General features: G+C 53.4%; 1 protein-coding gene across 2 annotated transcripts in view; it reads right to left on the bottom strand.

Annotated features, from left to right (window-relative positions):
* Positions 1-13,698, bottom strand: part of CRTAC1 (cartilage acidic protein 1) — a 149,823-nt gene that overhangs the window by 15,453 nt on the left and 120,672 nt on the right. For both annotated transcript variants that reach the window (XM_030334807.1, XM_030334808.1), the window contains exons 9-13: positions 13,026-13,108; positions 12,060-12,160; positions 11,481-11,649; positions 1,982-2,127; positions 1,484-1,526 (exon numbers count right to left, since the gene is read on the bottom strand). In XM_030334807.1, coding sequence (XP_030190667.1) covers positions 1,484-1,526; positions 1,982-2,127; positions 11,481-11,649; positions 12,060-12,160; positions 13,026-13,108 — 542 coding nt within the window. The remainder of the gene's footprint in view (positions 1-1,483; positions 1,527-1,981; positions 2,128-11,480; positions 11,650-12,059; positions 12,161-13,025; positions 13,109-13,698) is intronic.

Here is a 13,698-nt window from a genome sequence, read left to right as displayed (position 1 = left end):
TGATGAAAAAAAGTGGCTGGAAGGGTGATCCCACAGGGTCCTTCCAGTGCACAGGCTAGACACTGGAAGTTCTGTGTACATGCATCCTCTCTTTAGAGTGGCCAGGGTTGGGACGTGGAGAGTGGAAGGGACTAATTTCCTCCCAAGCCACCCTTAGAGCTGCACTCCTTCACTTTCTCACCTGTGGTCCTTTGCCGGTGGAGCGCCCTCCACCAGACCACCTTCTCCCCTCTCTCTGCCTGGCGAGCTCCCCATCGCCCCCCAGGTCTCAGCTCAGGCCTTGTCTCCCTGGGGCACCTTCTGGGACCCTCCCTGGCTGGTTGAGGCCCCACCTTTGTGCTCCCACATCCCACCCCTCCCCCACCCAGCCCTGCTCACATTTCTGGTCATCACTGTTTATTCATGTGCCTCTCCCACTGGCTCTAAGCCCCATGAAGGCAGGGGCTGTGTCTGTCTCATTTACTCTTTTTTTTTTTTTTTAATTCATTTTTTTAAATGTTTATTTTTGAGAGAGAGAGAGAGAGACAAAGCATGAGCAGGGGAGGGGCAGAGAGAGAGGGAGACACAGAATCGGAAGCAGGCTCCAGACTCTGAGCTGTCAGCACAGAGCCCGAAGCAGGGCTCAAACCCACGAACCACGAGTCGGACGCTTAACTGACTGAACTACCCAGGTGGCCCTGTCTTGTTTACTCTTGAGTCTCAGTAGCAAACCCACTCAGCCTGGGGCTGACGAGCATCTATGGAACAGACTTAGGAAGAATGCTGCCTAAGAGTCTAAAGGCAGGAGGAGTCCTTGACCTGACCCCTCACTGCCGGTTCCTGACACAGAAGATACTGGGTTGAGGGTCTTTCAGACGCTGAGCCCCTTGGCTGCCCCTCTGCCACCCCAGGCCCTTGGAGGACTTTCAGAAAGTCAGCGAACTCTCACAGAGCTGCGGTCCTAGCAGTGTGCTAGCCACCTGCCTCCCAGTACTGCACGAGGCTACCGTCTCCCTTCTGTTCTCTGACTACACTCCACGCCCGGGTTGCTCCAATGCCCCTGGCCATGCCCATCCTTGTCTGCCAGCTCCCGTGCTTGCCGCTCCGCCAGCTGGCCGTGCCAAAGCCACCACGGAAGACGCACGCGCACCTTTGCCACCGTGAGGTGGCCGCACGGCCCCTCGCACGGCCGGGCCACCCCGTGAGCACTGTACAGGCAGTTACGCGTCTCCTCCCCAAGCCCGTTCTCTCCAAATTCGTGGCAGGAAGCACTCCATCCCCAGAACTGCCATGATTTGGCCTATTGGCTGCTGGCGTCACTCTCACCTTGGTGAGTCACATGGCGGTTGTCTTGGCATCTGGAGCCCCAGGGGACAAACAACACATTTCCCTCCCCACCTTTCCCCCTCTTGTCTGCAGCCTAAGCTTTGCCAGGGCTCAGACTGACACTCCCCAGGGAGATTCTGGCCTCTGCCCCATCCTCTAGTGCCTGCAGGCAACTCACCCATGCAATGGCCATTTTCCTGCTGGGAGAATCCTTGGCCGCACTGCAAGGTGGGCAGAAGCAGAGACACTGGTGAGTTGAGAAGATCCCACCTCCGGTTCCCCCCTAATCACAGCCACAGAGCAGCTGTCACCCTGAGTCCAGAATGAGGGGTGCTCTTAGCTCTGGGCCTGGGGTTGCCCTTCCCTGCTGGGACCCCTCCCCTTGCACTGAGAAGAGGAGACTGGGGGAAGGACGAGAATGTATTCAGTTCAATACTGAATTCACGCGGGATCCAGGTGCCTGAGCTGGGGTACCTAACAGAACCTATCCCTCTTAAACTACAAATCCCTCCCTAAACTACACATGGAGGGATCATTATGAAGCCTGCTCTTTGCTGAGAAGATTTTCATCATTCTGGAGGCAAAATCTGCAAATTCCTGGGAGTCCACTTTCAGACCATGGGGCTGTGGAGGGGGTCCGCTCTTCTGGCTATGAGGCCCGGACACCCTTACTCACCTCCAGTGGGGCTGGGCTCTGAAGTCTGTCCTCATCCCGGGGGTAGGAGATCTCCAGCACAGAGTTCATCTCCTCACTGGCCACGCTCCGGCTTGCCATCTTGCCATCTGGCCACGTCACCTCCACACTGCTGGCTTCATCCTTCCCTACGGGACAGAAGGAGAACTGAATTTTAAATTCTATTTAATTTTAATGAATTTGCATTTCCATAGCTACGCATGGCTCGTGGCTACCATATTGGACAGCACAGCACTAGAACTTACATTCTAGCGGACAGGCCAATCAGCATGAAGCTGTTTTAGGGGAGAAGGGAAAGCCTGGTGGTAAGGAGGTTGACTTTGGGTTCAAATCTTAGCGGTACCGCTTGCCTTGCTGTGTAATTTTGGCCATGTCACTGTATTTAAATTTATATCATTTATAATTATAGCCTGCTAGGGGCCATGCTTTCTTTTACCATTGGGAATGTGCCTGTTTTCAGGGAGCGTCCGCTCTGGTGGGGACAGACAGGCAAAAAGATGAACAGATCAATGATGTCAGATATTAACAAGCTCTGTGAAGAAAACAAAGATGGGGCAACACGGTAAAGAGGAACTGGGGCTTGGCTGGGGAACTTTTCTAGCCAGGGTGATCAGGGACAGGCTCTTGGAGGGAAGGCACTTGAGCTGAGCTCTAAATAAAAGCTGAGGTGATAAAGAACAGGACGGTGGAAGGCACAGGAGAAGGACCGTCCTATAGAGCTGAGATGTTTACAGAAGCTAATGGCGAAGCTCAGAGAATATTCATGGAGAATCCATCCACACACACCCTTAAAGCAACGTGTTACATCGGTGGTAGAAAGCAGGTTGGAGAGATAGGTCAGGTGTTCAGGTGGTGTCAGAGGCAGCCCCAGCCCCCTGCTTGAGGCATCAGGCCTGTCACTGCGGCAAGGTCAGGCTAATGGTGATGAATGGGGGTGGGCGGGAGGCAGGGGGGCGGGGGGGGGGTTGGGCCTCACCCGCAAGGAGAGGTTGTTTCCCCAGTCAGTCACCTGGGAAAGAGGGCCGTGCTCAGTGAAGGTAGGAGGGCGGGTGCAGCCCCCTCGTCACCCACCAGGGATGACCAGATGCAGGCCTGGTGCTCAGGGGTCCACAAATCCCGTCATACCCTCAAGCATCATTCGTGGGCTGAATAAACAATGTCACCCACTTATACGTGCTACTTTCCCTTAATGTATGCAGACACTCCTAGAAGAAACAGGGAAACCGAAAAGTGGTGCTGAATTTACAGCAGCTTTGGGCCCTTACTGTCCGCCAAAGGATTTTACAAGGATAGCTACTGTGGGGGCGGAGGGTAGTCTGTGGCACATTTTCATGTATAAAAGGGATTCCTGTATTTTAGAAAAGGGTTGGCAGCCACAAGCAGACTTTGAGGGGAGTGTGTGTGTAGACTCCTGTGTGCAGGGGTTCACCCTGGTGGGGAGCTTGGGACAGCAGGGGTCATGGGGTGGAGGGCCCCAGCTGTGCCTTCTTCCTGGGAGTCCCGGCACCCTTCTATGGAGCTTCCAGAGGAAGCTCCCTACTTCGAGCCACAGCTTCCGGACCCTCCCCGCATTTGCTTCCCCTCGGCCTTGCTGCTACCGCGCCGTGATTAATGAGGGCAGGGCGCTGCGGGCACACGCACACGCGTCAAGGGTGAGCAGCCCGTCTCTGTGGGCCCGGTGGGGCAGTGGGACCAGGGAGAGACTCCCAGAGCACAGAGTCCCACATTCGGGGCTGCTTCTGTTCCCCTACAGACTCTCCCCTTCCAGCCTCACTGATTCTGGGGTTTGCTTTCTTAAGCCAGAAACTGTTTCTCATAAACCTCTAATCCCCCACTCCCTCCTTCTGTAATAATTCCTTTTGGAGAAGAAGGGTGGACCACGGGACTGGGGGGTATCATCTGTGGGCTTTTTTTTTTTTCTGTTTTGTAATAGTCTCTTGAAGTTAAAGAGATTTGGCATTTTTAGGTTGTACAGTGCCCAAATTAAGTGGCATATATAAAAAGTAAATATTTTTCCATTAAAAAAAGGAGACAAAGAATAGCAAATGTTTCTCACCTAAGTCAACAGAACGCTACATGAATACATTTTCCAGCCTGACTGGAGCGCCACAAATAACTCAGAAGAGTCACCGAATATTCATAGCATGTAGTTCTGAGTCCCGCTTCCTCCCTTCCTCCCAACCCAGGATGGGCAGGGGCTATGAGAGAAGCCAGCCAAGGAGAACACATCTCAGTAGGACTCCCTTCTCTGCTGCTGCTGATTTTGCTGACTTGGGCACCTTCTCCGGGGCCTTAGTTTCCTCATCTGTAAGATGGGGGTGTGGCCCAGAGCTCTAGCACTCCTGGGAAGGACAGTCCTTCTTCCTTGGAATGTGAGCCCTGCCCCAGCCGACTGTCCCCTAAGCATCCCCATCTCTACCATCTCTTAGACATGGGGGCACCTGTAGTTCCCAAAGCACCTTCATTTCTTGGCAATAATACTGGAGAATATGTACCCCAAACTGTACCAGGTGATCTCACTGTTGGCACTGGACCCTCTCGGCAGCACCATGGGGAACGTACTAGACTTCTAATTTCCACTTTACAGACAAAGGGGCTCAGACCCGGGGAGGGGATGTAAGTTGCTCACAGTTCCCCAGCTAGGGATGTCTGACCCCAAAAGCCCATATCTGCTTTGCCCTTGCTCTACTGCTCACTTGGCCCCGACGCCCAGCCCCACCACGGGCCAAGTGTCCTGCAGGGATCTGGGACTTAACAGGAAGGAGATGGACCCAGGTCCCATCCTGTGGGAGCTGCATCCCGTGGAGGCAATGAACATAGTGATGATGTTATAATGAACTGGGAACGTGCAGCCATAGCATTGGTACCACTTGGTGAGAGAGGCGGGTGTTAAAAGTCATTCCATTTGGGTGTTGCAGGAGGAGTAGGAGTTTGTGAGGCAGAGGAGGGAAGGAAGGGGCAGTCCAGACAGATGGTGCGGCATGGTACAGAGGTATGGTAAGGTCATGTGTATTTGAAGAGTAGGGAGAAGTTCCAGGTGGGGGAAGCAGAGTGTGGAAAACGTACTGGCAGGTTGGGGCGGGGGGAGATGGGGAGAGACTTTGGAACTTTCATGTGTGAGGCTGATCTGAACCCTCCAGACGACTCTGCAAGGTGGGCGTTCTATCACCGCTCTCCAGGTGTAGACATTGGCAAGGTGAAGTGACTCACAGGTGCCTGAGCTACGATTGGAACCCAGACTCCTGTCCCCAGACTGTTCCCTCTCAAGTTGCCAGACATCCCGGGTCATTCCAGGCACTGCACAAGGGCAGCTTTTAAGCAGTCTGCGTGCCAGGCCTGTGTGTCAGGGAGTGGGGCTGCGGGCGGAGGAGGCCCCATAACCAGCACAGCTGGGAGGTCAAGAGCAGAAGGGAGTCACCTCTGGCAGCTTCTAAAGGACAGAGGCCAAGGAGGCTCAGAGAATTGTGCTTTTCAGAATTACCAGCAAAACAGATGGTGGGAATACAGTTGGTGGAATATTTTTGCACTTTAATAAAGCAATTTTTATGTGGGCCACTGAATTTTCCTTCCCTAAATGAGCACCAGCAGGCTCGGAGGCAGCTCTGAGTCACTCGCAAACAATTCGCTTAAAGAAAGGTGGTGTGTGTGTGTGCGTGGGGGGGCAGGGGTACCGTCAATGCCTGGGGTGGGCTGGGCATCGGGTGAGCCTCCGATGGGGGCTGGCTGGGACAAGTAGACTGTAGGTGCTTGTTTTCATTTTCTGGGTTTGGGTGAGTGGCCTCAGTCCTCTGCAAACCAGGAATCGGACAGCCAGGGTAGGGGATATGTAGGGTGGGTGCGCAGGGCGGGGGGTGGAGGGGGGCGGCTAGGATGCAGGTGCAGAGCAAACAGTGCACAGTGGGCCACCCCACAAAGGCCATGAGCATAAATTCTTCTTTATGAGCCTGGCTGGCCAGCTGGCCAGAAGGAGCAGGGCAAGGCCAGGGCAGGGTGCAGAGGGGAGGTGAAACAAGGCCAGGGGCTCCACTGAGCAGGGGTGGGTAGGATGGGAGCCGACAGCACACCAGAATGGGCCCCCTGGGAACCCCAGAGAATGAAACAGCCATCCAGGGAGGTCTGTGAGTTTTTACTGCGTGGTGATGCGATGCAGCCCAGACCCTCGGGAGTGGGGAGGGTACATGAGGGTCTGAGAAGCTAGTCCCCTGACCAAGGCTCAGTGCAGGGATGAGCAAGACATAGGCGTGCCGAGGGGCACACGTGCATGCCCACGCACTTGTCCACGCACTCTCCCCCGAACCTTGCTGCAAAGTCAGGGGGAGGCAGAGGATGATTCACAAAGGGAGGGAGGGAGCAGGGTCGGTTGGGGTGAGCGGGAGTGCCGTGAGTGCTGGAAGGGGGGTTTCCTTGGGCCCTCTTCCCTTTAGAGACCTCCCCCTCCCGGGGACAGCCAAGGGCCCCACATCTAGGCCTCAGTGACTGGACGGACAGGTCAGGCCTTTCTTGCGTTCGTGTTCTGGACATGCCCCTTCTCACCCCAGGCGCCACAAAACAAACTGCTCAGGACTGGAGACCATCATACTGCCCGTCAATAGGAGACTTGCTCCACAAATTATGAATGCCGCCACACGGCGACATACCGTGCGGCACAGAGTTTGGAAAACAAAGGAGAGATGCGCAGCCCGAAAATGGTGTCCAGGTTACGTTGTTAAGGGGGGGGAAAAAAGCAAGTTTGGGAATAACGGAAGAGTATCATCATTTTTGTTAACAAAAACTCCCAAGGAGTATTTATCTATAAATATGCTCCTAGGCACAGCGCATGTGGTAAAAGCACATAGAAAAGCGGGGAGCCGGGAGCAGGTGACCACACCCCTCCCCCTCCACATTCCTGATCCCCTTACCCTGTTCTGCATGTGCTTTTTTCACAGCACTTAACATCTTCTAACAGTTTATATGTTTACCTAGTTACTATGTTTATATGTTTCTTCTACTTCCACTAGAATTAAGATCACCCATGGCAAGGATCTTTGTCTCGTTAGTGTTTGGCACATAGTAGATGGCTCAGTAAATAAGTATTGACTAAATGGATCAAATGGTACTGGGAGAGGGTGAAGGGAGGAACGTTAACCTTTTGCTTAGTATTCAAAACAAAATGTTGAGCTTTGGGGTTATTTTTCCTTTCTTTTTAATCATGTTATAATTTCTAATTTTCCGATAATCAATATGCATTATTCTTACAATCAGGAAAAAATATTAAATCCTTCTAAGAACAACTCAAGCATTGCCCTCCCTGCAGGGCTCCTGGTGTAGGACACCACCCCTGCTGGGGCTCCCGAGCTCCTGGCCGCTCTCTCTTCGCATGGCACGGCCTGGCTTTGGCTTGCTCGGGGGAGCTTTGATCCGCCTGTCCCCCTCCAGCCTGGTTCTTGGTTCCCCCCGCCCCCCAGTTGGGCTTTGGCCTCCCTCTCTAGGCCCCGCTCCTACCAGACCATTCCCGTCGTGGGCACACTGAACACTCCCATCTCTGGGTCTGTGTTCAAGCCAGGCTAGCCCCTGGAGTGCTCTCATCAGCCGCCCACCGTGCCTTCTAAATTCCCGCCATCCTGCTAGACCTCGTGTTAGGCCCATGTCCTTGGGAAGCAGAACGAAGTTCTCCCATGCTGGTCCTCGCACAGCCCATCTAGATCTACCTTGCACCAGAATCCCCGTGTCCATCTGCCTTTTTCCCTGGGCTGTGAGCCTGGAGGGCACGGGTATTTCTTCTTTGTCTCATCTGTCTCTTTCCCAGGTCTCTCTGTGTCTCTCGGTTTCCCCAGCCCACTGCCTGTCTGTGGTCCCGGTCCTCGCTTTCCTCAATCCTTCCTTCCATCTGGCCTTTCCTCTTGGCTCCCTCTCTTCCCACCCCATCGCTGCCCCTCCATCAGCCAGGAAGGCTTGTGCTATGCTGGATCCATGAAGGAGACCCTCCTGGACTGGGGGCCCTGGAGCTGTGGGGATAGAGTCCACCTGCTCCTGGCGCTGCTTCCTGCTCGGTCGCCTCAGTCTCACTGCCAGGCTCAAGAGTGAGCTTCAGGGACAGGTCCCCAAGAGCAGCCTTCCTTCAGTGGCTCTCTGGGAGTGGATCCTGGCAAGAGAGGAGCCTACAAGGGAACCCGTCGAGCTGTTTGGGCCAGAGTTCAGAGCCAGAATAAATCCCCCAGCCTTGCAAAATATCAAGGAGAGGCTCTGAACCAGATGCAGCGGCGTGTTACCCCGAGTGTGGGAGGCAGACATTGTGGAGAGGCATGGAGGCTCCTGGGTGCCCGTGGTCCCCGCACATGACTCAGCCGAGGCTGCCCGGTTGAAAAAGCAGGTCTGTGCTCTTGTCAAGGGCAGATACTGGCTGGAGAGGAGACCCAGCGAGGCCCACAAAAACGTCTTAAAACAGCACAGGCAGCCCACAGGATGTGAGGAAGGAGAACCTCAGCCCCAGTCCCATCCTTACCAAGGATTTGCTCTGTGGAACCTCAATTTCCTGATCTATACACAGTGGGCTGGGGCGTTGACGTCCAGCCAGATGCCTGGATAAACATCCCACCTGTGATACCACGGCATTGTCTTGGTGACTGGATGGCCTTACATGGGCCACCTGGTAATGAGGGGACGTGTATGTCCAGGAAGAAAGAGGCAGAGCGGAGGACCTTGGCTGGCTCCACACACGGCAGCTATGGGAGGCCAAGCAGTTAAGTCACAGAGGTCAAGAATTCAGACAGTGGTGTTCAAGGAGTCGGGGTCCAAATCCAGCCCTCTCTACTTTCTGGAGATGTGATTTGGGGCACCACTCTCAGCCTCTTAGTTTTCTGACCTGTGGAATGGGGTTACGATTTATTGGGTTGTGGTTAAAAACTGAGTGAGGTATCTTATGCAAGGCACTTAAGTGCAGTGCCTGGTATACACTAAGCGCTCAATGACTGTCGGCTACTGCTGTTTCGTCGGAGGACAACATATTTAAAAGTCATCTCGTACTTGGCCAGCATCGCAAATGGCTACCTTAAAAGTGACAAATGCTTCAACAGCCAGCCGACCCATCCAGGGTGAAACAGGCCAAGAACATGCTCACATAACCAGGCCCCGGGCCCCCTCAACATTTATGCTCCTTTTTCAGACTGCAAAAATATTATGTGCTCCTATAAAAATTGGAACACACGCACACAAAACATATGGAAGAAAACAAAAATCACATGGTTGGGCAGATCTGGATTTGAGTCTCAGCTCTGCCACTGATCTGTCATGTGACCTTGGGCAGGTTTCTTAATTGCCATGATCTTCAGTTTTCCTATTTGTAAAGTGGGGATAAATAGTGCCTGCGTCACAGGGTGGTCGTGAGGATGAAATTCAGTAATAAAGTGCCACCTGGATGAGTAAGAGTTACCGTGTTAATCCACTCAGAGTCACTGCTCACACTTTTTGCATGTTCTTTCAGTTTTCTTCTATGCCCATATGATATGTGTATAATATTAACATATACGTTAATTTCAGACCACATTGCCTGCTCTTTTTATGTTAGTATTATATCACCCCATAAGGTGCTAACACACAGGGGAGGGTGTCTGATCTTGAGCCCAGGTATATTTGACTCAAATGCTTTCTTCGCCATGGTGTCTTAGTAAGGACACTCGTGACTCCTCAACATTTTTTCTATGATTGCCCCTCCCCCTTCCTCTCTTTTTAGACCGCCCCCCGCACCAATCCCCTCCCCAATGCATTTCTTTAAAAACGTTTTATGTTGAAATGATTATAGATCCACAGGAATTTGCAAAGATAGTACAGAAAGGCCCTGTGTACCCATCACCCAGTTTCCCTCGATGGTTAGAGCTTATGCAACTACAGCATAATACCCAAACCGGGAAGTGGACATTGATCATGTGCATGTGTGCGTGCGTGCATGTGTGTGCGTGCGTGTGTACGGCTTTGTGTCATTTTATCGCATGTGTAGGTTTGTGCAGCCACCCCCACAATCAAGATACAGAACTGCTCTATCACCCCAAAGACCTCCCTCAGGCTGTCCCTTTATGGTCACACCCACCCCTGGCAACCGCCACTCTATTTCTTGTCTCTGTAATTTTGTCATTTCGAGAATATTATATAAATGGAATCAACAGTATGTGACTTTATGAGATTGGCCTCCCCCGCCCCGACCATAATGCCCTCGAGAGCTATCCAAGTTGCTACGTGTATCAATAGTTTAATCCTTTTTATTGCTGAGTACTATTCCCTAGTGTGGATGGACAACAGCTTGATGAACCAGTAATCTATCACAGGACACCTAGGGTGTTTCCAGCATGGGCTATTACCGCTAAAGCTACTATGAACAATCTTGTATAGGTTTTTATGTGGACATAAGTTTTCATTTGTCTGGGATAAATACCTAGGAGTGCAATTGCTGGGTTTTATAGTAGTTGTATGTTTAGTTTAGTTTTTTTTAAATTTTGTGAACGTTTATTTTTTTGTGGGAGAGAGAGAGAGAGAGAGACAAGAGTGCAAGTGGGGGAGGGGCAGAGAGACAGGAAGACACAGAATCCAAAGCAGACTCCAGGCTCTGAGCTGTCAGCACAGAGCCAGATGCAGGGCTCGAACCCATAAACCCTGAGATCATGACCTGAGCCAAAGCTGGACGCTTAACCAACTGAGCCACCCAGGCGCCTCTAGTTTTTTATTTTTAAAGAAACCACCAAACTATTCTGCAGAGTTGCTGTACCTTTTTACATTCCCACCAACAATGTATGAGGGATTGAGTTTCTCTGCATCCTTGCCGGCTTTTGGTATTGTCACTATTGTTTTTTTTTTGTTTTGTTTTGTTTTTAGCTGTTCTGATAGGTGTGTAGTGATATCTCATTAATAACACAGATGTACTGTAGAGCTGTTTATGTACTGTATGTATATCTGTGCCTTTATACATATAAAAAAGAGTAGGATTTTTTTGCTCCCCTTCCCCCAGACAAGAACCAATTTTTACCCCCTTGAGGGCGATGTCACTCCCCCTGAGAATGCATGGCTTCTCCAAGCTCCTAGCTAAGGGAAGTCACCAGGGGTTTGATGAGGCTTTAATCACCAAGCCGCTTCCCAGGAGTCCAGGGAAACAGCTGGTTTGGACAAGTTTGGTACAATGTCTGAACGAGGCCCCAGCCTTGGACAAAGGGAGGATTAAATACTCTGACCCCAAGGCGAACTCATTCAACAGAGGACTGCAGTGGGGACCCCTGCAAGGGGAGGGGCACGAGGAGGGGCATGAAAACCTTCCTTTTGGGCTCAGGTTCATCTCCGAGCAGGGCCGCCTGCACGGCTGGTGTCCACCGCGGCGGTCACGGTACCTGGACTACTCTGCACGCGGCAGGTGCTCGGGCCGTGAGTCCTCGTTACCGAGCATGCTTTGGGGCGCAGTCCCGGGACCCCACTGACCAAGCACAGCAGCTCGCTGCCTGCCCCTCCCCCAGCCCTGACTCACCTAAGCCAAAGTGTGCCACGGGCTCCATCTCACACAGGTAGCCTGAACCCCCGTCGATAATCCTCAGGTGGGCCCCGCTCTTCTTGGTATAGAGCACAACCTTAGCTCCCCTGGCGAAGGCCCCGAACTGGGTCCGAGGCACCACACGCAGCCAGTTGTTGCTGAAGCCCTGCAGGGTGGGAGGAGGCAGGCCAGTATCAGGGGTGGGGGGGGGGGCAGGGAGGGAGGAAGAGAAGAAAACGTGCAAGGAGAGGAGGAAGCCGGCAGAGAAGGTGAACAAGGCAGACAGACTGGCTGAAGTTTGGAAAGAGAGGCACTGAAAAAATGAGCGAAAAGCTAACAGACTTGGGGAAAGCAGTTTCTGGAGCAAAAGTGCCAGTGGAAGGCAGAGGGACAAAGGGCTTCTCCCAGGAGAAGGCAGCCCTTGGAGGTTTACTATGTGGCTGGGAATTTATTTCTTGGGTGTCCATTTTCCACCACGCTGGGCAAGGAAGCATCCCGGGCGCCTCTGCCCTCTATCACCCTAGACCCAGGGGAGACACTAGGCTGGGCTCTACAGGTCCCGGGGTCCATGCACACCTGGTTCCCCCGGAAGACGGACAGCGGCTGAGCCATGGACTCCCCGTGGGACAAGATGAGGTCCAGCATCCCATCTCCATCGAAGTCTGTCACCACACCCCCTGCAATAAGGCAGATTTCGCTCTGGCCATCGGCCAGGAGACCCAAGCGGGAGAGGGGCTCCCAGTCAGTACCACGTCGTGGTGCATGTGCCAGGGGGTGGGAGGCAGAGAGCACAGTGCTGGGGCAGGTAGACAGGGTGGAAGCCCATCTCTGCTTCCCAACAGTCGGCTCATGGCAGGAAATCATGAAGAGGGCTCCCTTTCCCTTCCCTGAACTTGTGCATGGCGTGTATGCAAATCGCTCAGACCAAGAGAACTTCTTCCTGATCTATTACACGCGGCCTTTGCATTTTCAGTTTTTGTCAATGTATCGTGTTTGCATATGCATGGTCTCCTTTTGGTCCTTGCTACAACCCAGAGAGGTGAGGAGGGCAGGCGTAGTTATCCCTTCTATGGGTGGTGCAGATCAGGACCCAGAAGATGAAACAACTTCCAAGACCACAATGAGGCAATGGCAGGACCAGGTCTTGGGACTCCTGATCCAGTGCTCTTTCTCGGACACCAGGCTGAATGCCAAGAGGGGAGGGGTCAGACCGCAGGACCCGCAGCCTCTCCTTTCCATCCCCCCCCCTGCGTCGCCCCTTGCCAGAGAAGCTACTGCCTACCCGCCCCCTGCCCCGCCCCCGATTCCCAGACCCCCACCCCCAGCAGCCCCGAGACTGGAAGTATAGGTCATTGCCTCCTCTGCTTCTGGCCTGGCGCTCCCAGGGGCTCAACCCTCCCTCAGGGTGAAGGCCTTCAGAACGGCAGGGAAGGAGGAGTCCAGTGCTGTGGAGCTGGCTGCCCCAACCCTCCTGCCCTCACCCTGGCGTACAGGCGGTGCTGAGACAGAGGAGTGCGGGCCTGAGCCCTCAGGTGCCCTCACCTGTGCCCCGACCCTCAGGCTCCAAGGCATCGCCAGGATTGAGCTCCTCGATGAGAGGGTCACCGTGTTCCCTGCGGATGACACTGCAGGAGAGGAGACAGGTCGTTCCCAGATTAGCAGCATGCGGCCAGGAACCTGCGGGCCCCCTGAATCCAGAGGCCCCCTCACTCCATCCTCTGTCCCCTGAACATCCCCAGGCACCCTGTGCATCAGCCACGGCCTGGATGTCTACGGAGCCGCTCTCTGTTCACAGAGCCTGCCTACACCCTGTCTGTCCCCTTCTTGGGTTTTAATTTACATTGGTAAATATTGATTTTTCCTTCTCTAATGGATGAATTATAGACAGCCTGGGGAAGGGCAGCTGATGGATGGAGAAGGGGCAGGGAAGCAGCTACTTTCAACTGACCTTCACCTTCCTTCCAGTGGCCCCAGGTTTCCAAGTTCTGGGTGTGCCCAGGATTGAAACCACTCAAACGCCGCCTCCTCCAAGCCCTCCCTGATAGTCCTGCTGGAAGCAATGCCTTCCTGCTTGGCCTTTATCACTTTCTGCCTTGTGCTAAAGCTCTGAATGGATGCGTCTTATCTCCTAGTTAGACTGCAAGTCTTTGCAGGCCGGGACCACGTGTTACCCATTCTTGCATCTCCCACAGCACCTAACACAGCGCGTGGCTTG

Source organism: Lynx canadensis, chromosome D2 (genome assembly GCF_007474595.2).
Source record: "Lynx canadensis isolate LIC74 chromosome D2, mLynCan4.pri.v2, whole genome shotgun sequence".
NCBI lineage: Eukaryota > Metazoa > Chordata > Mammalia > Carnivora > Felidae > Lynx > Lynx canadensis.
This window is presented reverse-complemented; position numbering and strand designations above follow the sequence as displayed.